Here is a 26793-nt window from a genome sequence, read left to right on the forward strand (position 1 = left end):
GCACTGTATAAACTGCTCAAACTGCAGGCTATGAGCCAGGTATCCAATGATCTTGTTGAGTACCTTGGCAATAAAATCTCTCACCGTAATGCACAGCTTGGAAGATGGAGTCTTGTCTTTGATTCCCTGTCTTGTGACTCTCGTGGATATGATGTAGTCCCAAAAGTGCAGGGTCAGTTTGTGGTACTGGTCAAGTTGAAAAACACCGCATCTCAAGTGTCGTCTCTGTCTTCTTTGTTGCTAGTGGCCAGTGAGCAACACAGGTAGCGAGAAGTCGGTGGAAAATTGGTGCTGGAAGAAATTTTCCAGTGAAGACATAGCACATGACTGATGAGCTCTCCATCTGAGGATGGGGTTCTGGGCAGATAACTTCTCTGGGTGGTTACGCATGAAGCATACATGGGGCGAATAAGTAATTTACCTCCTGACAAATGAATGGATTAATTAATAATGGGAATATTTGGCGATGATATTAATTTAATCTATGTTGGGGTTTGCACCAAAGCCAAAAAATCCACCTCAAGGGGTTACATTGTCTCCCCACAAAGCTGGAGACAAAAAATGTAACCCCACAAGTTTGATTTCATTGTCTTGGTACAAATACCATCATATTATTTTCCTCACACAAGTTTTTCCAATTAAAACAGCCCTGCATTTCTGCAATATACATAGCAGATTCAACTCATATTAATCTGTATGATTGTTGCCTCTCACTTTATATAAAGGTTATCAGATCTTATAAAGGTTATGAGGTCTTGTAAAGGTCATAAGTTATTGTACTCGTCTATGCAAATCTGAATAATTAACTGTGTAGGATCTAGCTATATATGTCTCTCTTAGAAAATGAAAAATACAATAAAAACTTGAGACCAGTTGGGCATAACCCATTTCTAATTCTTGCTAGATTCGAGGTAGTTCTTGAGAGAGTTTGGATTTTTTTAGCCAGCTATGTTTATTGCTGTGTGTGCGGTGCTCTGTCAAGCTTGACTTGGTGTGCATGTTTATCCCTATCACATTTATCAAAGTTTTTCATGATATATGGTGGTGTTGTTGATTTAATAACAACTCCAGCAGGCACAGCAGAAAACAAGGATTTTATTCTCTCAGAGCGATTCCAAGCATGTGGATACCACAACTGAACGACCAAACTGAGACAATCAGACTGAGATAATAAACGTAAGGTCTGTCACAACAGTAAGAAAACTGCTTCACGTGCCAATATATAGGCTGGTATATGGATACACACATGTTCAATCACATGATGTACCCTCAAACAAATGATGTACCTTCAAGCAAATGATGGACCCTCAAGCAAAGGATGTACCATCAAGCAAACGATGCTCAATATAGCAGGACTTGCAATTAGATGTTTCTAGAAATCTTAAAGGCTCTGCTATACTTAATTCAAAATTCTGGAAGGAAAGAATCTAATTAAATAGCACAAAATATTGACAGAAGAGGCAAGATGGAGGTGAGGAAAAGCAGGTCTTCATATTGATTTAGATTTTTAACGTATCTTTAAGAATTTTTCAGTCATATCGCCACAATGTTTGCAGTGTGGCAGTTTATAGTGATGTCTATCACATAGGCATTATGCAGCAGACATGTAGCATGATGTCCCACCCAATTACATTATCCTGACACCTGGCCGATCAGTCCTAACACTAAATTTTGGTATGACTCGGTCTGGGATCGAACCCATGACCTCATGCATCCCAGGCAGACGCTCTAAACAGTAGGACACCGGAGCTGTGTGGATGAATTGAATCACCACTCAACATGAACATTGCCTAAATTATGAAGTCCTGTTCTAGTCACATATATGTGCTTTATATAAAATGGAACTGCTGCAATGAGGTTCCCTGGTGGCCCGCAAAGATGAATGATGGATAATAGTGTGCATGTTTCTTTCTTATCATGCCACAAAGATGTTTTCAATGTTTCATGCAGTGATATATATTTATATTATTTTATTTTAGCAGTAGCCAAAGCACCTGTTTGGATAGATTTTTGCAAAAGTGTGGTGGTATAAATGGGCACGTCTTGGACTAGGCATGGATTAAGTTTTTATGGTGAACCATTATAAGGGCTTGCAATTTCTTTCAGTATTTTTCGTAAGGAGAACCATTTCAAAAACCTCTAATTCGTTCACAGTATTAAGCAATATGTTTTTTCCTTTAAACTTCTGTCATTGCACAGATTGTATTAAAATATTTAGCTGTGACATTTACTTGGATAGGTTAATAGGTTAGTGCCATTCAAATTTGCCTCCCTTGATGATGGTGCCACAATTTCACATGAAGATCCTAATCATTTAGTTGCATTGAGAAAAAAGAAACAACTGTAATAATGTCTGATTGCAATGTGTATTGACATCACATGGTCTAATGCATGCACTCCTCCAATCCTTATAATGTGACAAGATTACTTGCCAGACCATTTTATAATGTAAAGGAAGGTGTGGATCAAACTATTTCTTATAGAAAATGACCCCCAAATAGACATGTGTTTCTTGAATGTGAATAAAATTGCATTCAACATTGGCAAATGAAATCTTGATATCACTATATTTGTAGTTGAAAACCATGACAATCAGTGACTGGAAATTTGAATCTACACCATTAATTCCACAACTTTTAACAGGAAGTTGTATAGTCTACAAAATATTAATTATACAATTTTTATTACATTAGAAATAATATATGATGAAATATAAATCAATTAAAGCACGAGTACTGTTGGTAACATTTAAGGATACCAAATAAACTGTGTCAGAGTTTTATTTTTGAAGTTTGGTTTCCATGTAATTATTATAAACATGATATGCTGTATTAAAATAAACTGTTAGTCAACTCTCACAACAAATGTCCACGTGGATTTCCACAAGAAAATAAATAAGTTCAAATCGTCAACTTGCGAAATTGTCGGTCAAATTGTCGTAATAAATGTATGGGGATGGGAAAGATGTTTCTCAACTTTCTTCTCCCTTTAGACGCTGCCTTATGAAAAAGTAAAGCCCTAACTGAATGAAAGTTTATCTTGATCATTGCCAGCAGCGAGGAAACTGAGATTAAGGATTTCAATCAGGAATGATGCAATAAATAGCTGCACAGCAGATTGAGAAGACTGTTCAACCAATACTATTGGTGTCACATAAGGTGTATCAACATGACCTAAGAAGGTCCTTACTTTTCACGTACTTGTCACATCATCCTGAAATGTGGGGAGGTGTATTTGAACAGATTACCCCACCCCACTTCTGTTTCTTTTCTAGTCATTCTTATTTAAATATGAAGCATGGTCTGCCATGTTATTGTATTTCTTTTTCATCTACATGGAAATCTGCCATGTTATTGTGTTTCTTTTTCATCTGCATGGAAATCTGCCATGTTATTGTGTTTCTTTTTCATCTACATTGAAATCTGCCATGTTATTGTATTTCTTTTTCATCTATATGGAAATATGCCATGTCATTGTGTTTCTTTTTCATCTGCATTGAAATCTGCCATGTTATTGCGTTTCTTTTTCATCTGAATGGAAATCTGCCATGTACAAAAAGACAATATTCTTATCAACTCGGCTGAATCTGTCTCATTTTACATTGTTTAATCTACCAAGTAAATTTCTCTTAGATGGGTTTACTATATGACAAATTACAGACCCCAAATCCTATAATGGAGTGATGTGCATTTGCTAGTTATTTATGATGGTATGGTCAGGAGATGCCCTTTTGACTGGTACTCATGTTACAGTCAAACAACATATAAGGCTTATTTAAATAAATCTAAGAGTCTTAAACTATGAGTGCATAATACTTGTTTACATTTTCGGCATGCAACATTTTTCGTCTTGTTTTTATTTCTGTTTTGTCGACTGTACTGACAGAAATATGCTGCTTATCTGTAACCCTGTACTATTTCCTGTCATATCATTTACATTCTGTGTGTCACTAACGGTTTCCCCTTTTAATGCTTATATGAGTGAGTCAATAAGAAAATCCATGCATGATTTATATTAGATTTTGTACATTTCATTGTGGACTCATTAAGGGGCCATCCATTTAGTATGTATACAAAAATCTGGCAAAGCTTGACCCCTTCCCCTCCCTGTACACGTGCATACTTTTTTTTACACTTCCCCCTGTGTACATACACTTGATGCCACCACCCTCGCGAATTATATAGAACGGCCCATATTTAATCCAGGCAGAAACAATAAAGGAATAATAATAACATATTTAATAAAAAGGTCAACCGATATTGATTGTCTGGCTGCATTAAAGAAATAAGCTGCGTAACTTTAAAAGGTTTGTCTAGTGTCCTCCAAAATTCAAATGCTGACTGAACCAGTCGAACAGGTTACGTATTAAACAAATTATTATCAAGGTCTCACCCATCCACCCCGTTTCCTATGTGTACATACATTATCAGTATTAAAAACATAGCAAGCATTTGGATTTGGTTTACCCCCCACCCCATGCGTTCCTACTAAATGGATGGCCCCTAACTGGTAGAATATTGAATTTCATCATTTATAATTAACTGACCTTGATTTCTGATGCATCATCGATGTACAGTTTTGGCTTGGCAATGATGTTTAGCTCTTCCATGAGCAGCAAAATGTGCTCCTTGTTGTCATGGAGATCTGCAGTCTTTTCTTTTGTCCAGAGGGCGTCTTGTAATTAAAAGATAATAACCGTTACACATGGAATATAACTAATTGTATCATAACATTCAGAGTATATGATATAACTGTGAAGTATAATAAAGTCTTTCTACAAAACTGGAAATGTAATCTTTCTGATCAGATATGTAATTAAAAGGCAGTATGATCTAGTAATTTCACTTGTCAGTCATATTTCTCTCTATACAAAAATAGTATGATCTTATAATTTCATGTGTCAGTCAAATTCTCTCCGTACAAAGTCAGTATGGTCTTGTAATTTCATGTGTTATATTCCTCTCTATGCAAAAGCAGTATGATCTATTTCTTGTGTCAATCATATTCCTCTCCAAGGAAAGCAGTACGAGATTGTTATTTCATGTGTCTGTCATGTCCTGCTCCACATAAAAGTGATAAGATCTTGTAATTTCATTTGTTTATTCCTCTCAATAAAAAACAGCATATATGCTCAAGGAAAACCAGAATGGCAGGATTATAATTTCAAGTCTGTTCTCTGACATGATGTGGACATGTAAGGAAACATCAGATTTATGAAAGCATGTTTGATACTGCACTAAGTTGCATTAACATGAATATTTAATTTTGAGGAAGTCACATTCTGAAAATGTGCTACAGGGTCAAAATTATTATATTCATACCAATGAGTTCTGGATACAATTTTCCATCCTTGAATTCATACCACTTGGCTGAGACAGATGGAGTATTTCTCAGGACAAACATCTCTGCCGTGATGAGGGACTTGAGGGCGTTAATCATCCATTGTGGTTCCAACACAATCTTCTCTTATAATAATTCTGTGCTGTAAAATATGAGCATTAACAACACTGATTATGAAATTCTACTGTGTATGCTGTACAATTGAATAAAATGCAGTCTCATAACAACACTGATTTCCAAACTGTACCATGATTGCTGTACACTTGTAGAAACTAGTCTCGTAACAACATTATGAAATTGTACTGTGTTTGCTGTACATTTTAATACACTGCAGTCTCAGAACAACACTGATTACCAACCTGTAGTGCTTGCTGTACACTTGTATAACATAGTCCCATAACAACACTGATTACCAAACTGTACTGTGTTTTCTGTACACTTGTAAACAGTACTGATTATCAAATTTAGTCTTCCTATAAACTGTACTCATAACTTGATTTCAGACCTAATCTGCCAAAATGGATATCGTACTAAAACATGATACATAAAGGATCATTGACAGGTCACGGTCTCCACTTTGACTGGGTGTCCAACCTAAAGCATGGTATTTAAAGGACGGTGCCCAACCAAAAGTAAGGTATTTAAATGAGGGTGTCCAACGTAAAGCATGGCATGTAAGTAAGGGTGTCCAACCTAAAGCATGGAATGTAAGTAAGTGTGTCCAACCTAAAGCATGGTATGTAAGTAAGGGTGTAGAATCTAAAGCATGGTATGTAAGTAAGGGTGTCCAACTTAAAGCATAGTATTTAAAGGAGGGTGTCCAACCTAAAGCATGGTTATTTAGCAAATTAGGCTTGGAAAATACTAGTAATTCAAAACATCTGCTCTGAGAGAGTAACGTTTTAACAATAAATATAATATATTATGTATATTTAATGTAATGCTAATACATAACGTTCACCACTGGTAGCAATTACTGACATGAACAGATATGATATATAATGTATATTTAATATATTAAGAGGAAATCGGATACATAGAAACAATATCAATCTCAACTGAAGTAGAGGATTCTACCAATTTCATGTTGGAATCTAAGAAGCAATATTAATCTCACCTGAAGTAAAGGATTGTACCATTTTCGTGTTGGAATCTAAGAAATAATATCAATCTCACCTGAGGAAGAGGATTGTACCAATTTCCTGGTGCAATCTAAGAAACAATATCAATCTCACCTGAAGTAGAGGATTGTACCAATTTCATGTTGGAATCTAAGGAACAAATCCAGTTCATCTGTGGATATCGCAACGCCTCCTGCTTGGTTCATGTTTCCCAACAGACTCCGAGGAATCACCTGTAGACATAAAAATATATTTAGTGCAATGGGATTTTTTTGGTTATTTCAATACTTCCATTTTCGTTGTACAAAGTTCATTTTACTGTTGTGATCAAGATCTGAAATAAAATATACCATAACTCTATCCCATTAAAATTTATTACAGTAAGTACATTATTGCAGTAATTACAGTATTACAAGTGTATCATTTATTTAAAATAAATTGTCCTTGATATGACCAGATTACGCATCTTACAGTATTACAAGTAAATCATTTATTTTAGTGATGGGAATAGGTCAGAAATTCATAGTCGATAATCGGTTCCACTTAAGCAACTGATAATCGATTCATTTTAGTTTGTTATTCAGTTATATGTTTGATCAATAGTTCAAGATGTTAATAAATGTACAGGAGTAATCTCTTTTAATGACATGTATACTTTAACCTGATAATAATATTACATTTCTGTCTATTGAGTTGTGTGTTATTTTTGTTCTACATCTTTGTTAAATGAACGCAACTGTTTTACGGCTGAGAAACCATATGCAACTGAAATACTGCTTCAATCCCCCAAAATTCTTTCATTCATATGTGATGTGTCTATAATTTTAAGTGTAGAAGGAAACGGTTTTCTAGTTTGTCATTGTTTACTAATACTACAAATAATGTTGCATTTAAAACTGAACTAAATCAACAAAATGTGTTTAAATTTATTAACTCAACTATTAACAACTGCATCCTGTAATAATGGCTATATGTTCCTAATTATGAAATTTTGCACCTATGAAATATATGGTTGAATATTGGTAGTTGTTAAGGGAATTAATAAATTTCAGGTCAACTTTAGTGGCTGGGAGTTTTACTAACCTTTGTGCTTTGCATACAACTGTAAAGTAGTCTCCCTTTGCACATAGTCGATTATGGAGTATCACAATCGATTATCTTATTGGTTCGCTCAACCAACTGATGATCGATTACAATCGATAATAGGAACAACACTAATTCATTTAAAACAAATTGTCATTGATATGACAAAATTATGCATCTTACAGTATTACAAGTGTATCATTTATTTAAAGCAAAGTGTCCTTGATATGACCAGATTATGGATCTTACAGTATTAGAAGTGTATCAGTTATTTAAAACAAAATGTCATTGATAGGACCAGATTATGAATCTTACAGTATTAGAAGTGTATCATTTGTTTAAAACAAATTGTCCTTGATGTGACCAGATTATGCATCTTACAGTATTACAAGTGTATCATTTATTAAAAACAAATTGTCTTTGATATGACCAGATTATGCATCTTACAGTATTACAAGTGTATCATTTATTTAAAACAAATTGTCTTTGATATGACCAGATTATGCATCTTACAGTGTTACAAGTATATCATTTATTTAAAACAAATTGTCTTTGATATGACCAGATTTTGCATATTACAGTATTACAAATGTATCATTTATTTAAAACAAATTGTCCTTTATATGACCAGATTATGCATCTTACAGTATTAGAAGTGTATCATTTATTTAAAACAAATTGTCCTTGATATGACCAGATTATGCATATTACAGTATTACAAATGTATCATTCATTTAAAGCAAATTGTCCTTGATATGACCAGATTATGCATATTACAGTATTACAAGTATATCATTTATTTAAAACAAATTGTCATTGATATGACCAGATTATGCATCTTACAGTATTACAAATGTATCATTTATTTAAAACAAATTGTCCTTGATATGACAAGATTATGCATATTACAGTTATACAAGTGTATCATTTATTTAAAACAAATTGTCCTTGATATGACCAGATTATGCATATTACAGTATTACAAGTATATCATTTATTTAAAACAAATTGTCTTTGATATGACCAGATTATGCATATTACAGTTATACAAGTGTATCATTTATTTAAAATAAATTGTCATTGATATGACAAGATTATGCATATTACAGTATTACAAATGTATCATTCATTTAAAGCAAATTGTCTTTGATACGAACAGATTATGCATCTTACAGTATTACAAGTGTATCATTTATTTAAAGCAAATTGTCCTTGATATGACCAGATTATGCATATTACAGTATTACAAGTGTATCATTTATCTAAAACAAATTGTCCTTGATATGACCAGATTATGCATATTACAGTATTACAAGTGTATCATTTATTTAAAGCAAATTGTCTTTGATATGACCAGATTATGCATATTACAGTTATACAAGTGTATCATTTATTTAAAACAAATTGTCCTTGATATGACCAGATTATGCATCTTACAGTATTACAAGTGTATCATTTATTTAAGACAAATTGTCATTGATATGACCAGATTATGCATCTTACAGTATTACAAGTGTATCATTTATTTAAAACAAATTGTCTTTGATATGACCAGGTTATGCATATTACAGTATTACAAGTGTATCAGCTATTACAAACAAAGTTTCTGGTTTCAGTTTTTTTCAAGGGTCTCAGTTTTTAGATCGTTATATTTGAAAAAAAGGCATGCTTACTGTCACCTGAATTCAGGGATTTTCAAAGTTTGTAGGTATTTAATTTTGTTGATTAACTGCTAAAAAGACCCAAAATGAGAAAATGCAAAGGAACACAACTATTCTGACAACACACAATCCTGTTTCTGTTTAAAATACTACCACCTGCATGCATAAAAATCAAATGCTTATAAAGATTTATCTTTTGTGCTCATGATAAAAGGGACAATTAGATACTAAAGTAAATAAGTGCTAACTTCAAACAATGTCTCTAAAGATGCATGATTAGTTGGTACTTCCTGACCTATGGCATTAATTCAGTCACTAAAGTAAATAAGTGCTAACTAATTGGTACTTCCTGATATCAATGGCAATAATTCAGTCACTAAAGTGTTGTAGAATTCAATTTTCATCCTACTACAAGACATAATTAAAATCACACTTCAACAATAGGCATAGAAAACAGCTCAAAGAAAACACCTTGGAAAAGGATGACATCGCTTGTTAAGATCAATGGTATAGCATTGGACTTTGAAACACGTGGATTAATGATGAATGCACCGTTAAGAGTGATATTCAGTACCTTGCTGCAGGAAGTGTGTATACATAGCGTTTCATTGGGAATGGAGCAAGAATCAAGTTCTTAGTATTTTCGGTCCACTTGCTCATTGGATAAAACATACATGGAATAAATGAGGTTTGCTTTCATAAGGAATAAACTATAAATCTTCCAAAACCTTTCTCAAAGAGAAAGATTGTACATATGGCACAGACGAGGGTTTTTCCAATCAGAAAAGGCAAACCATACAATATTGTCAATTTCAGAATTATACCATAAGCAGAAAGCAAAGATTCAAATAAAATGTGTTTATCCTAGAATAATTACCCAAGCACATTACATCAGGAATATTTGCCCACTACACTGCAAATCCAGCCCTTCTGAAAGATGAAAATGATTTTATTTCGTCTATCTCAAATAGACAAAAGGCAATAACTCTTGCACATTACCTCCACTGGCCCCTGGCAGGTGTTGCTAATCTCTTTTGTGAGTGATTTACTAACGAGGATGCTTGCATGGTGAGGGTGGCTGTTTAGCCAAAGTTATCAGGATTGGCTATCAGGAAGTATGTTTTGTATAATATTAACTTTAGTAAAATGTGGGCTAATGTCTTTTATTTATTTGAAATAGCCTTGTTAAAACACAGGACATTTTCCATTTTGGACAAAGTGTGAAGGATTTGGGTTAATTGAGACCATGACCCAAAGATAAAGGGCAACTAAAGTTACTGTTCAAAAATCAAATTGGCAAGAAAACGATGATGGGCAACTAAAATTACTGTTCCAATATCCATCTTGTAATAAATAGATGATGGGCAACTAAAGTTACTGTTCAAAATTCCAATTGGCAATAAATAAATGACGGGCAACTAAAATTACTGTTCAAAAATCCAACTGGCAATAAACAGATGATGGGCAACTAAAGTAACTGTTCAAAAATCCAACTTGTAATAAATAGATGATGGGCAACTAAAGTTACTGTTCAAATATCCAATTGGTAATAAGTAGATGATGGGCAACTAAAATTACTGTTCAAAAATCCAATTGGCAATACATAGATGATGGGCAACTAAAGTTGCTGTTGAAAACTCCAACTGGCAATAAATAAATGATGGGCAACTAAAGTTACTGTTCAAAAATCCAACTGGTAATAAATAGATGGTCGGATACATGATGAGATAGGTAACATACTATGGAGCACCTTATGGTAGGCATATACAACTCATTTTAGGCAAGTGCAATGTCCTATCAGTAGGGTAGAACAATGATTAAATAAATGTATGTTATGATCATTTTGCCTGAATACTGGAATTGCCACTCCCTGTCATTTTGAATTCGTCCAAGATCTTGATGATACAAGTGCATACACCTAGTCTGCTCAAAATCAGATCAGAAATAGCTCTCTAGAATTGTAACATACTCATCATATCACATACATGATCATCTCATCAACATGCATGCATCTCGCTCCTTAATGAATTGTAGGAGATTGATGATTTAAACCTATATTACAAGTTTTATCCAAATATGATCAGAAATATAGTCTCCCATGTGGTAACACAAATCAGATGCAAGATCACCTTACTAATATGCTTTGCTCTTGTTCTTTCAAAGGGCAGCAGTTGCCCTAGCATGAATAGCCCAGGTAACTAAACATTATTGTTAGGCAATTAATATTTCATATCCGTAGCCCAATTTCAACAGAATAAAATAATATTTTCATTGTATGACCATGCTCCCAATATCATTTTGCTGGATTATTACATGAATATTGGAAATGTCAGCCTATCATTTTGAAACTAATTCGAACTATTCAGGATAAAAGTCTACGTTCCAAGTTTGATCAAAACGATATCAGAAATCTGGTGGCAAGAAACTTAGCAAATAAGATGCATCAACTCATTAATACATAGATTTCACTAATTACTGAAATTTTATATTATATTAATTCAAAGGCATTATCACAACAAGATACTCTTTGTCTCTGTTAATAAAGTCAATCTTTTATTTCGCTTTAAAGTAATCAAAAATTATCAACAAGTTAAATCAAACAAAATTTTAACAGTGACCTTAATATAAGGTGTGGAAGGATGTAGCAATGGACATGTACACGAGTATCAAAGTGTCTCAGCAATTAAATTGCAAGAAAACTTTGGTTAAATTTTAAGTTGCTGAGACCAAAGATAGGGAGGCAGAGAATTATGGATATCCTCTAAATAGCGAAAATAGAAAGCTGAAAATAAAATATGTCCATGCAGTATTACCCACATAAATGCTAAAAGTGTAATGGTAAACAGGAGCTTGGTGATCTTAACGCCAGATTCCATTGCACCATGAATATGCATAAAAGTAAGTTTTCAGAAATGTCCAAAGTACACTGATCATAAGCACTGTGTGCTGATATCGGCATTCCTATGACAGATGTTATAACCTTTGCTCCACTAACAACCAGTACTTTCCAAGTATGTATTAACCGGAAAGAACTGTATGGCTAGTTGCAAATAATTTTAGAAAATTGAATGACCTCTATATAAACCTGCAGTTAGTCAAATTATGAGTTTTAAGTAGTTACTTACATATTTCTTTGCAATTTTCTATTTTCATAACAGCAGCCATATCTAAAGGCAATCATCATCATTTGTATGAAACTGTAAGACCTCTAATTCTGTTAAACATATTCTGCTAGTAGCCATATAATTGTTTATAAAGTTTTAATAACAATGGCCATATTTAAATTCAGACTGGCATCATTTGTTAAACTCTAAATGTCCTTCACGCCAGGATACATTCACCTCCGTTTGGTCAAAATTACTTCTGTGGTTTGGTGGAATACGTTAATTAGTGATGAACCATGCAAGACACTCAACACATGACCCACAACAAACATGAGGTTATACTATACGTTCACCAGGCAAACTAAAGGTTACACAGTAAAACATTTCAGGTAGTTCAAGATTTTAATTTCAATAACAAACCTCAGGGTCAGCACCTCATTTTCCAACAAACGTTAAAAGATCAATGACCATGTCTCTTAAATAAATAAATAAAATGATATTAACATTAATTTCTTTATTTTGTTACACGTGTTTAAGAAATAACATTGTTGTTAATAAATTGACATATCACTCTGCTATTTTTTTTTTATCTCCACGATTATTTCAAGAATTCACATACAGACTTCTGTGATGTGACTCCAAAACCTCGCAATAAAGCCATAAGATGTTTGTATATTAGATAAATGAATCAATACAATGCTTCAACAAGAAGGATAAGAATCCTGCATGATGACTATCAGTAATGGACGTCAGTAGATCTATACAAGTTCCAGGACATCACTGGCCTGAGGACTATCAGTAATGGATGTCAGTTGATCTAAACAAGTTCCAGGACATCACCGGCCTGAGGACTAAGAAGTGATATACAAGGATTAGGACAGCACTGGTCTAATGACTATCAGTGATGATGTGGGTATATAGCTACAAGGATTGGGGCAGCACTGGTCTATTGACTATCACTGAGTGATAATGTGGGTATATAGCAACACGGATTAAGACAGCACTGGTCTAATGACTATCAGTGTAAATGTGGGTATATAGCTACAAGGATCAGGACAGTACTGGCTAATGACTATCTGTAATGATGTGGGTTTATAGCTACAAGTATTTTGACAGCACTGGTCTAATGACTATCAGTGATGATGTGGGTATGTAGCGACAATGATTGGGATAGCACCGGCCCAATGGAGCACCACTGCCCACCTTGGATGTGGAAGGTCGTGGGTTTCAACCCCGGCAGAGTCATACGAAAAATTTATAAAATGGTACTAGCAGCTGCATCGCTTGATGTTCAGCATTAAGAGGTTAGTGGTAGAACTGATCAGCCTGGTGTCAGGATAATGTTAATGGGTGGGACAAGATACTACATGTCTGCGGCATGATAAAATCCTGCCAACCCTGACGAGTTCCGTCTTAGTAAGGCAGCTGATATTTTCCATAAGTTTGACCAGTTTTCAGTAAGGTGTAACAAAATATCATAAACTGCTATTGTAAAGCTGGAAAACTTAATTGAAAGTTCGGTATTCGGAACGTGCAGTGACAATAAACATCATGTTCAACTGAAAAGTTTGTAAAGTACGCATAGACTTTATTTACAGCTAGTACAGTTGCACAAATTTTAGTTGCAAACCCTATGCAGCTCAAAGGCTTGTTGCTGTCTCTCAAGTTGACGTAATTCTTGGAAATTCTTTTCTCCATTTCACATGACGACATCAATCATATCTCCCGCCACGAGTCATGCTCAATTTGGCACGTGATGTTCACTAAACATAGCTGTGTCCCTTCTAGCTTTCATTCACAAGAACCTGAATATTCTTTTTTATTTTTCTGTGTTATTAGCACTTTTCAACAGGCTTATTTTCCCTTTCGTCTTAAATATTGATCGCTTGCTGGAAGCCATTTAAAAAAGAAAATCTATGATCAACAGTTTCATAAGGCAGATGCTTCGCATGAACAACTAGGTGCAGTTTAAAGCATCGGATGTGCTGCTGTAAAGTTAGTCTGGTTCCCTGACCAATTTCACTACTTCTAATATGAAACCCGGATCCAAATCAAACATGGATGAACAAATTTTCTGGATTTTTTGGCAATGATCATGTCCCCGTAGTTTTTGCTTTTGTGCTTAAGTCCGTATTTCCGCATTTTATGGGTAATTTTCGAAAGACATATGGCAAAATCGTAAGAGTTGGCAGGTCTGCGTGATACCCCAGTGCTAGACATCACTATAAACTGTCACACTGCAGACATCCTAGCAATATATTGGAAAATTGTTAAAGCTACATTAAAAATCCAAATCACACACACACACACACACACATACATACACACCCACCCTGATGACTATCAGTAATGGATAACAGTAGATATATACAATTTCCAGGACATCACTGGGCTGATGACTATGAATAAAACCAAAAAGGAGGTTAGTAGTTATGGACAAGGATCATGACAGCACTGGCTTAATGACTATCAGACAAGGATCATTTCAGCACTGGCCTAATGACTATCAGTGATGATGTGGGTATATAGGTACAAGGATCATGACAGCACTGGCCTGAAGACAATCATACTACACTGGCTCAGTGACTATCAGAGATGGATGTCATTAGTTATTTACAAGGATCAGGACAGCACTGTCTAAGGATTGTCAGTGATGGGTGGCACTAGCCCAGTGACCACTAGTGATGGCCGTCAGTAGATATGTACAAGGATCCGGAGTACTGGCAGATGACAGTAATATTAGTCGGTAGATATGTATACGGATCAGGACAGCAATGGCCTGATGATAATAAATAAAAGATGTCTGTACACATGTACACGGATCAGGACAGCAATGGCCTGATGACAATAAATAAAAGATGTCTGTACATATGTACACGGATCAGGACAGCAACGGCCTGATGACAATAAATAAAAGATGTATGTACACATGTACACGGATCAGGACAGCAATGGCCTGATGACAATAAATAGATGTCGGTAGATATGTACACAGATCAGGACAGCAATGGAATGAAGATTATAAATAATAGATGACAATAGATATGTACAAGGATTATGAGAGCACGGACTCAATGACTATCAGTAATGGATGTCAACAGATACAGCCTCCAGCAAAGAAGTTGCCATGAAGTCTAGACTAGATGAATCCAGTCTGCTGAATATGGTCAAATGGTGCTGATTATTATATAGGCCAAATCAGACAAACACACACACACACAAACCTTGATGCCAAGAAGTCTGGATGAGATGAATACAGTCTGTTGAATGTGGTCAAATGGTGTTGAATAATTTATAGGCCATATCACACACACACACACACCCTGATACCATGAAGTCTGGACTTGATCAATACAGTCTGTTGAATATGTCAAATGGTGTTGAGTATATAGGCCATATCACATACACACGTCCTGATGTCATTAAGTCTGGACTAGATGAATACTTTCTGTTGAATATTGTTCAATGGTGCTGATTAGTTTATAGGCCATATCAAACCCACACACACCGTGATGCCATGAAAACTGGACTAGATGGATACTTTCTGTTGAATATGGTCAAATGGTGTTGACTGGTTATATGCCTGTATATAACTTGGACAAATCTGAAAGGCTTTCATGCAAATATCAGATCATGTTGAACATTCTGAATGAATTGTGATCATGATCATTTGCATAAATTTAAAGGCCTGTGTGCTTTCTGTTAAATTCAATCTAATCTCTCTATATTCATCTCAATTATCTTTTCTTGCTAACTTCTCTGCATGCTTCCAAGGTTGATAGTTTAATATTTTAAACCTAGATGAAGCAGTCGCTTTTCAAACAACTAAAAACTATTTCACAGAGACATTCCTACATAAAATATTGCAATGTCCTGTAACATTTTAAATTCTAAGATGTTTATAATTGAAATATGAGACAGCTGTAGCTGAGACAAGAAGCAGCAATTTCAGAAACTAACCTTGACTTCATCTCCATCGTTACTGAATGACAGTGGCCTGGCAATGATATTCAAATTTTCCATGAGACGTAAGATGAGATCCTTGTTGTCATGGCAATCAGGGCTATTTTCCTTTGTCCAGATGGCATCTGGAGATAGAAATGTCACTTGTATTACTTAAAATTGCTGAACATTTCAAACTCATTTTAAAACACAGACACATGATTTGTACACCTGATACAATATATTTATGTTTATGTTTAGCTTTAATTCCACCCATTTAGCTGTCTGCCACAGTCCCACTCACTTCAATATTATTAGTGCATGCAAGAGTTCTATAAATATTCTACTCCTACAGCCGTCTGTCACAGTCCCACTCACTACAATATTATCAGTGTATGCAAGTGTTCTATAAATATTCCACTCCTGCGGCATGATGCCCCAGTGCTAGACATCACTATAAACTGCCACACTACAGACATGGTAGGGATATGACTGAATAATTGTTAAATCCAAATCACTTACACACACACACTTACTTGGCATTTCAAAGCGAGTTAACATGTATAGTCACTATTTGTTCAAGGGTTTTTTGTGCTGATCCCTCCTGTAGGGAGGGCATGACGCACTACCTCTGAAGAGTGTATCTCTTCCTAAATTGAAGGTAGAGACACTACAAGAATGGTGCATCTCCTCCATCGGAGGCAGCAACACATCATCATAGGAGTGGTGCATTTTCTAAATATGAGGCAGCAACACGTCATGATAAGAGTGGTGCATTTTGTAAATGAGGCAGCAACACCTCATGATAGGAGTGGTGCAATTTTTAAATATGAGGCAGCAACACGTCATGATAGGAGTGGTGCATTTTGTAAATGAGGCAGCAACACATCATGATAGGAGTGGTGCATTTTCTAAATATAAGGCAGCAACACCTCATGATAGGATTGGTGCATTTTCTAAATATGAGACAGCAACACGTCATGATAGGAGTGTGCATTTTCTGAATATGAGGCAGCAACACCTCATGATAGGAGTGGTGAATTTTCTAAATATGAGGCAGCAACACACTACAAGCTGAGCGGTGTATCTCCTCCACAATAGGTGGCAGCATCGTGCTATGGAATGAATATATATATATATATATATATATATATATATATATATATATATATATATATGTATGTATGTGTGTGTGTGTGTGTGTGTGTGAGTGTGTGTGTATATATATATATGCACCATTGTTTCTGTAACATCATTTGTTGATGATGTGTGTATGGTCGAGATGTTAAATGGATCAGAGCTTACAGGCAAGGCAATAGGTGCCATTTACATGCGGACCCAAGTTACCTCTATGATTATGCTATTTATTCATATGTATATAAAATCATTTTCAATTATCAAGGATTCTCCTGTAGAATCCAGGGATAACATTTTCCATTTTGTTTGGTGTATATTTGTAACGTGTAACTCTCCTTGTTTGTATTTAGCGTATATAAAGTTGATCCTGTGTTCTCTATGCATGCTGTAAAGTGTTAAATGTTTACCTGTTTTTTTACGTGTAAGAAGAGGATTTCTCGCAGTTCTTGAAAACTTTTTTATTAAAGGAAGCAGACATACATACAACAGAAATGTACTGGTCAGACATTAGGAATGCTTTGAATAAAATAACTCAAGAAGAAAATTAGTAGAGATATCGTATTCTATGTCAATATCGACAGAAGAGACACATAGCCTTTATTTTAGCATGCTGTCATTATTCCTGCACACAATTTATAACATATGACTTAAACAATGAACAGATAGTGCAAAACCACTAGAGCAAAATAACGGAGAGGTCAGGTCTCAAATGCGGTTCAAAAATGCTGTTAGATGTAAATTTTATCAGGTGAATCATGGAAAATGTCTGAACAATAGAACGTCCTTGAAAAGATGAACTAGCTGCACTCTGCGTATAACATTATCAAGGACCAAGCAAGTTGCACAAGTGGATATCATCATACTAGCAATTTTTCACGCCAGAGAAGGATGTATTCACCTAAAACAGATGATGGGTTTTTTGGCTCGAAAAGGAAAGCTAAACAATAGCTATGGGCAATCTATTGCTGCTATTAAAAGCAGTATTTTCAAGAGGGATACTGTGTGGCCATATGAGGCATACAGTCATCATGTGATACAGTATCTTTTAGTGAAAATCTCATGTATATATAAATATCCATTCAGGAGGAGTAGCAATACACCACTCCCTCGATAGCTCGTGCAATGATAACTCGCGAACCTGCTTATAACGCGGGGTCAGTCATGGATCCCATTTTTTAAACCAGAAAATACCAAAATAATTATTCTTATTTGCTGAACTTGACGAACATCACAATCACAATTGGTAATAGAAACTGGTATATCACTCGTTTTATCGTCGAAAACGATAGATATGACCTGAAAATTTTAATCACCATTATGAAATATCAACTTTAAGAAGAAGTCATAAAATTTGTTACATTTTCTTTCCAAACGACATTCTTAGTACACCATAATTAACGATATTCGAGGAAAGTTTGATAAACGAAAATGTCATGCCTAGTGGAGGCTGTACTTCAATAAATAAATACCAGTTAAATATTTTTTTGCATAAATTGAAATTTGTGTTCTACTTCTAGCCTTTAGTTCCTTTTGAGTGTAATCGTCATAAATGCAATGTGTCCTCTTGTAATTAAACGTAAAATGTCTCAGTCTATTGTAACAGCTATGTCTGCGAGCGTTTCTCCGAGAACCTAATTAAGTGCCGACCATGTTTTGATATTGGACTAGCGAAAACATTTGTTGTATTGTTGCAAAAAAGCGGGCCTCCTTTTCTATTAGCACGTTAATTACGTCTTTTGAATCAAATAAAGTAGGTGGAATAAACAAAAAAGTTAAAAGGCATACAATTCCTACATGCTTAAGAACCAGTTGCTCTGGTCGTATGTCGGGTAACTCATTTCAGTTGATCCATCGATCACTGTAGAAAACGTTATTGTGTACACAATATAATTAAATTACCTTAAATTAACCTACTCAATCATAACTATGATTATAGATAGCAAGGCAACCAAGCAAAATGAGTACGTCGTAAAATAAAGAGTCTTGTTTCACAGATACGAACCATTGTAGGATAAACGAGTTTCAGAAAATTCCTGAATTCGCACGTAGAGATATTTTCAAGGATGATAAGAAGTTTTAGTGTTACTTGCAATGAAATCACGGCATCAATAGTTTACTAAGTGAACAATTCAAAAATTCAATATCGACGTAGACGACTGTCTTACGAAATGTTGTTTTTGTTTTTATAAAAAGGAATCTTGTTTGGTTGTATATCAACAGTTAGTCTGATTCCATGCTTCATACACTCCTTGTTATCAAAAACTATTACACACCAATCCGAGAACCAGACTAATCAACAAAAACTAAAAGACGTGATGTAATACACAAATGTTTTCGGGTACCATGTTGGTTGTTGAAACCAGTTGGAATCATGTTATCAATCATCCAGATGTTGGAAATTAATAAAATAAACATGATTTATACAGAATAACGAACAGAATAACGAACAACTTCATCAGATAAAGCGGTTTATTGGCAAATATTCTCGACGTGATTATAAAACGAAGATTCAGTCATTAAACAGACCCACCTCTCCCCATCCCCGTGGTTTAGACCTACATGTAAGACCTCGACGCTGATATTTTTGTTTTGGGCATCAGGATGCTTTGATGTCGACTAACATCATAACGAAAATCGAATTTTCAGAAATATCTCACACAACTGGCAACTAAAATAACGACGCTTTTCTACAAAGTAAATTCATAATGTTTTAGTCGGACTTTACTTACTCTGATGTCTATTCTCTAATAAATTCAAATTCTCAAAAAAGAAATGGACCTTATTTCAAGTTTCGTTGGCCGACATTTCAGTTGGCTGGAAAGCGATGAAAACCGGGATTGCTGAAATCGGGTTAAGTTGAAATATTATTCTTTAGGGAAATGGATCAAAACATGTTATGCCTATTGGAACTGTAAGCAATGTTTCGTTTAAGTAACATATCCCCCACATGAACCTACTTGAATATACTTCTGCATACCTCGACTACTATCGCATTTCAACACATTCAAATGTATTTCAATGGAAACATGAAAATGCGTCCATTTGCTAGTGTCAGATTTTGATTCCACCAGGATAAAAACGGCACCCCAAGTATATCAATTGCATATCAATTTGTGGAAGAGTGCTGTTATGGGCTGCCAAGTGTGTAACATATCCCTGAAACTTTGATTACTCGTTCCGATGTCAACAAACATCGGAAATGCTATATAAGCCCATTATTTGGGAAGTAAGACATAGCCCTAAAACAAAAATAACATGTGCCATGTCTTACATTGTAGGACTACCCCGCGGTTCTCCGGATGTCTTTTGTCTAGCGGATATTTGGGAGGTCCCTCGGTAACTCGTGCACTCGCTTATAGTACGGTCTATGTTATTATACCCCGATGTGTGCGAGTTATCGAGGAAGAGGTGTAACAAGATTGTTAAAATGACCACAACAAGATTGTTAAGATGGTCACTATGGAGACCATATTTAAGACCAACTAGACCATGATATGAATTGAAGTGTCAATTTTCATCCAAGCAGGAGTGGTAATGATGACAAACGTGTGAGGACAGTGATGGACGAAAGACTACTCCATAAACCCTTATGGACTACGACTATATAGAACTATAAAAGGATAAATATTAAAAGTACGATTAAGACGATGTTGTTGTTGTTGTTGTTGTAGGGTTTAACGCCATCTTTCAGCACACGATAGGCTATACATGGTGGCCAGTATTAATGATGGAGGAAGAACCCGGGAAAACTCCGGAAAGAACCACCAACCCACGAGAAGGTACTGGCAAGGTTTCTCACTTACCCACATTGGCTGCGATTAAGACGATATTTCTACGTTGTTTACAATAAACATTATATAACATAGTAATGGGAGAAAAACAGATCGGCTTGTAACGCTAGGGGCAAGGTCAGGGGTGGAGAGAGATAAATTAAAAAGCACGAGGGTTTGCCACAATGAGTAGAAGAGGTATGTCAGGTCTAGTCCTTTTTTCTGTACAAAGTAATTTGTTTGGCATCACCATTTTGATTCTATAAATCTGTTGACAATATGCAGTATCTCTCTGCTTATATTTTTTAATGAAAACAATTTTTTTATACTGAAATGCAATGCTTTGTTAAAGTCCATTTACCTCAAACATACCAAAAAAATTAATTTGTTGTCTTAATTATTATTGGAAATGTATTTTATAATGAAATTGTTCTGAAAGATTTTGGTGATTCACAAACCTATTAATTCCTGAGTGAGCTTTCCAGTTTTCTTGAACTCACGCCACTTCTGAATGACAGCTGGTGTTTTAATTTTCTTCAGGATAAAATTATCAGCTGTAATGATGGTCCTCAAGGCATAAATCAACCACTGAGGGTCCAGCATGATCTGTTCCTTCAGTCCTTCAGTTCTGTAATTTACATTAACAAGTGTGTGCACTGCTGTATATACTTTCTACTAAACATTATACTCATTATTTTTACAATAAAAATATTTTCCCCCAAAACAGAATCTTCTAAAACTTAATGACATGATATTATACTAATAAAAATGATCAACTTAGACATAAGATAGCATTGGCCCCTAAAACTTGATACTGATACAAATTTACCTTTCCTGAATTACAATAAAGGGATATACCTAAAGACAATTAGTTACAGAACGTCTTGCAAATGTTAATGGATTTGTCAACAGTGAACTTCCTGAACAGTTATAATTACCTGTACTACAGAGTCTTTAACTCATCTTACCCACCTTACCGTTACCTTCACTTTTGAAGTAGTGCTGTTTGCACCCCTTTAATTGTGAAAAGCATTTTGGTTGCATTTTGCTTTTAAGAATAATATAAGCCAGACAGTGAAGGATATAAGATGCTAGTCTCTCTTGAAATTGGATGTGTGTTCATTATGACACCTGAACCATTTACAACATACACCTGTATCTCCAGTACACCTTAGCAAACAGAACAGGATTATCAAGAATGGGAATAATGATTCATTCTAGTCACCACAGAAGACATGACTGTGATTGAAAAATATAATTAAAACATTTCAGATTCTCATTTATTCTTCCACCATTAAGTGACAGAAAGTTGTGATGATAATTTCACTTCAAAGAAATTTCCAATAAATTGCATCCTTAAAATAGTCATCACTGTGATTCCCACTCGATCCTTAAATTGAGGTGTTTGTTCTCGACATTCAACTGCTTAAAACTCTCACAAGTGTGACCCATAATGCCTATTTCAAAACATCCTTCAGTTAAGTATCATGTTCTTAGTGTTTGTTATAGTCATTAGATTGGTTCATAGCTGTCACAATAGTGAATGTTTGCCTAATTGAAGAAAGCTTCATGTAAGTGCAAGGCTCTTTGCCATAATTCTAGATATTAGATTGGTTATAACTGTCACAAGGATGACCCTGTTACCTATTTTGAAAACTCTTAAATTTTAAACAACATCTTATAATAAAACTTTGTACAGTTATGTGAAACTACCTTCCATTACAATATTTACATGTGACACTACCTTCCATTTCAACAATTACATGTAACACTACATTCCACTTGGTGGGTATGTGAGAAAGCTCGCCAGTAGCTTCTCATTGGTCAGTGAGGTTTTCCGGGGTTTTCCCAGGTCATTCATCCACCATTAATACTGGCCACTATATATACCCTATATTGTGCTGAAAATGGCGTTAAACCGTGCAACAACATTCCATTTGAACAATTACATGTGACACTACATTCCATTTCAACAAGAGTCCTATGAACAGCATATAATATGCCAGCTCCCTGTTTAATAAATGTGTACATGAGCACTAGGAGGTCAGTATAAAATATGCCTGCCCCAAGTTTAATAAATGTGCACATGGGCACTAGGAGGTGAGTACACAATAAGTCTGCCCCCTGTTTAATACATCTGTACATGGGCATTAGAAGGGCACTTGTAGGGCAGTTTATAATATGCCTGCCCCAAGTTGTATAAATCTGTACATGGGCACTAGGAGGTCAGAACACAATAAGGCTTCCCCAAGTTTAATAAATCTGTACATAGGCACTAGGACGTCAGTACACAATAAGGCTGCCCCAAGTTTAATAAATCTGTACATGGGCACTTGGAGGTCAGTACAAAATATGTCTGCCCCAAGTTTAATAAATCTGTACATGGTCACTAGGAGGTCAGTACACAATAAGGCTGCCCCAAGTTTGATAAATCTGTACATGGGCATTAGAAGGGCACTTGTGGGGCAGTTTATAATATGCCTGCCCCAAGTTTTATAAATCTGTGCATGGGCGCTAACAGGGCATAGCTAATTATGGACACTAATGCCCAAAACAATCGCTGCCTTTATTTACTTTATTGACATCATCAGAATAAAATGTTAAAGCCACTGTCTGTAGCTTTTTTCATTTACATGTCTGCAATCCATCCGTAATGTATACAGCTGTTATAAGATATATGATTAATTTAAAGATATTTTCTCCATTTTTGTATCAAAGGAACCATAACCGTTCAGGTTTGCCGTCTACCCTCCCAATAAAATATTGTTTCTTTCATTTCCCCATATGCAATCTAAGACACATCGTCAAGGCATGTTGTAAAGTTCTAAGTTTGCTTTGTGTAAGTTATTTTGCTTATTCCTTATTTAGCGCAATGTAACCTTGTTTATCGGGCCTAAAAATACCTATTGTTCCCAGAAAATTGTTTCTTCCAGAATACTTACCCAACCATAATACCTCACAATACCTTAGGGGAACTAGTACTACCTCGCAAATCTAGTCCTCCCAGACACTACATTTAGCTAAAGGGAGCCAAATAGTTGTCTTCCTACATATGTGGTAGTCAGGCAGAGTTATCTCCTCTTAGATATAAGACTTGGTGGCCAAGTCTAAGAACGTGTCAGTTACTAATGGAGCAGAAGGCATGCTCATTAATGATGTAACTGGGGAGGCTGGGAGGGTGGATGTGTATCATATAGGTTATATCACATGGAATTGGGCCCTCAGGATGACAGATCTTGGAGATAAATGCTCGAGAATGTGGAACCAGATCGTTATCCCTGAGCCTGAACAATGTTGGCTAGCGAACAGTTCCAGTCAGATGCTAGGATGGTGGCAACTGATCTAACCTTGTGAGCTGAAATGCGTAATAGGTTCATTTGAGCTGGTGTTATTTTCCTATATGCTGAGTGAATAAGAGACTTTCTCCAAGACAAGATAGTTTGTGTTGATATATCCTCCTGTCCTGTCTTGAGAAGTAGAAAGAGGTGTTATATCCCTCGACTCAATGGCTTTGCTACATTAAGGTACCATGTAATACCCTGAACTGGGTCTTGTAGGTCGTTTTCAGCTGATGTCTAGATGAGAAAGTCTGAGTACACGTGGACGGTAGACGGTGGTTGGTGATAAAAGAAGATACTGTTTCAAGTAAGACTGACTCATCTTGTCGGAACTGCATGTAATTGCGTCTGCTGATAGGGCACGTATTTCGCTAATTCAGCCTTTATTCGCTACCGCCATGAAGAAGTAAGTCTTGTAGAAAGGGTTGCCAGAGATGCCCTTGAAAGTGATTCAGATGTCTTGTGCAGCCAGTTGATACCCAAGATAGGTTCCGCAAAGTTGGAGAGTAGGTAGGATAAGTCCTTGATTTTTCCAATATAATCTCTATCATGATAACGAATGTTGTCAACCATCTAGGAGCAGTAACGTTTTATCATATTCGGTGTGAACTTTCTCTCTAAGAAGAACCAGAGAAAGTTAGCTATTTCCAGTATAGATGACTGGAGTGGTGCGATGTGTTCATTTGTGCACAACTGCATGAAAATGTGCCATTTGCCTTCATATGCTTTCAGAGTGGAGGGCCTTCCTGCTAAAGCAATTCTCTCTACTACTGGTTGTCAGAATTACTTATTTCTTTGGCCGTATTTCATATGACCAAAACCTGCAGGTTCCGTAACTCTGAGTACGGCTTTGTCGTCCCCATAGAGGTGATATCACTGTCAACTGCTGAGGTTTCAAAATGAATTACTTGTGTGTGGCAAAGGTAGAACTGCCAACGAACTGATGATGAAGGTGGATCAGAATATCTGTAGCTCTTCAAGTTTGCAGACGTAACTGAAGGCAGACTCTTCCGACATATCTTCAGATCAACAGATGCTGGAGCTGTGGTCCAGTATGTTGATAGAATGGGTGGACAAAGTCAAACCTCTGGGGGTTAAAGGTGAGATACGTGCTCAATGGATGCTCGCAAGACTGAATCTTCCCATGCCATCAGATAGTGTAGAATAGGTGACAACACTGGAGAACAAACAACATTACCTTGGTTGCATTAGGTGAGACTAAGGTTACCTCTAATGTTTGCGACATAGCTGGCAAAGAGTGATGGGGTCTGTCACTAATTAAACCCATAGAATGTCATGAATTAGAAGCTGTGACATTGAGACAGTAGCTGTGTAAAGAGTCTCCTCTCATGGCCTAGCGTAGAGAAATTGTGAAGCGACATCTGTTTAAGCCTGAGGAACTATTCGTGCCGAATTAGTGTCTTGAGAGACTCTTCCCTGCACATGTCTGCAAAAGTTGATATACTGTAAGCCAGGCTGTTAGTGACTGAGCCTTTAATATTTAAGTTTTGGTCCCTAGTATATTGCCTAGGCCAGTCGGAACATAAATATGCCATCTGTGTCACGAGGATATCATTAAGATCATCAGCTTGGGATGTGTAATGGATGTTTGATCCATGCAACCTACCCGAGTGTCTGCGAGTGAGAAAAGACTTGGTTGTTTGTTAGCTGTGTCCCTCACTCTTCCGTAATAGGAAACAAGTTGAACCCTGTGGAGGCAAGGCAGAGATAGTTACCAAAAATATTCTGTGGTGGTGACTTGGGTGCCGGAGCTGTTTCAGAACGTGCAATGTCCGGCGCTTCGTGGCTGGAAGATAAATTGATTTCTCTCCCTTCTCCGCCAGAACTTCTCACACTGTGAAAATGTCAGCATGGAGACTGGTGACATATTTGTCCTGAGCTGTAATTTTTTTTTTCTTTGAGCTTTCCCTGCGGTTCTACTCTGTAAGACAAGTAGAGCAAAATGGATAAAACTGTATCCATATTTCATAACGCAATGTCGGTGCAATGCTTAATCTGAAGATGTTGCCCAGAAACTGATAACAGATATTTAATAAACAATGAAACATACAGGTGCAATATAAAATGAGAATGCCACCTGTAAGGTGGAGAGGCAAAAACCTGTGGGCCTGCACATGTGATGTGAGAATACAGTGTGGGTGCAGAGCTATACCAGATGATGGTTAACTGGGAAACAATTGCCAGCAGAGGATCTCAATTACAATGCTACCTGTAAGAAAGGTCAAGGATGCAAGTACAGGTAGAACCATTGAAGCATGGCGTTCCAAAACAAAATA

The 26793-nt window shown here is 35.9% G+C and overlaps 1 protein-coding gene and 1 long non-coding RNA gene across 2 annotated transcripts in view; both read right to left on the reverse strand.

The window, feature by feature from the left end:
- Positions 1–5472, reverse strand: LOC149788858 (uncharacterized). Its single transcript, XR_016424453.1, has 3 exons — positions 5322–5472; positions 4547–4674; positions 1–424 (listed from the first exon to the last, which is right to left on the reverse strand). It is a non-coding gene; the product is annotated as an uncharacterized LOC149788858 (long non-coding RNA).
- Positions 5473–6552: 1080 nt separating this feature from the next.
- LOC149788859 (uncharacterized) overlaps positions 6553–26793 on the reverse strand; it is a 35489-nt gene continuing 15248 nt past the window's right edge. The window contains exons 6-8 of the mRNA XM_089975797.1: positions 21617–21786; positions 16270–16397; positions 6553–6694 (exon numbers count right to left, since the gene is read on the reverse strand). Of these exons, the coding sequence (XP_089831923.1) occupies positions 6572–6694; positions 16270–16397; positions 21617–21786 (421 nt within the window). The 3' untranslated portion in view covers positions 6553–6571. The remainder of the gene's footprint in view (positions 6695–16269; positions 16398–21616; positions 21787–26793) is intronic.

The sequence above is a fragment of the Sinohyriopsis cumingii genome, chromosome 11 (assembly GCF_028554795.1).
Source record: "Sinohyriopsis cumingii isolate HCF-2022 chromosome 11, ASM2855479v2, whole genome shotgun sequence".
Classification (NCBI taxonomy): Eukaryota; Metazoa; Mollusca; class Bivalvia; order Unionida; family Unionidae; genus Sinohyriopsis; species Sinohyriopsis cumingii.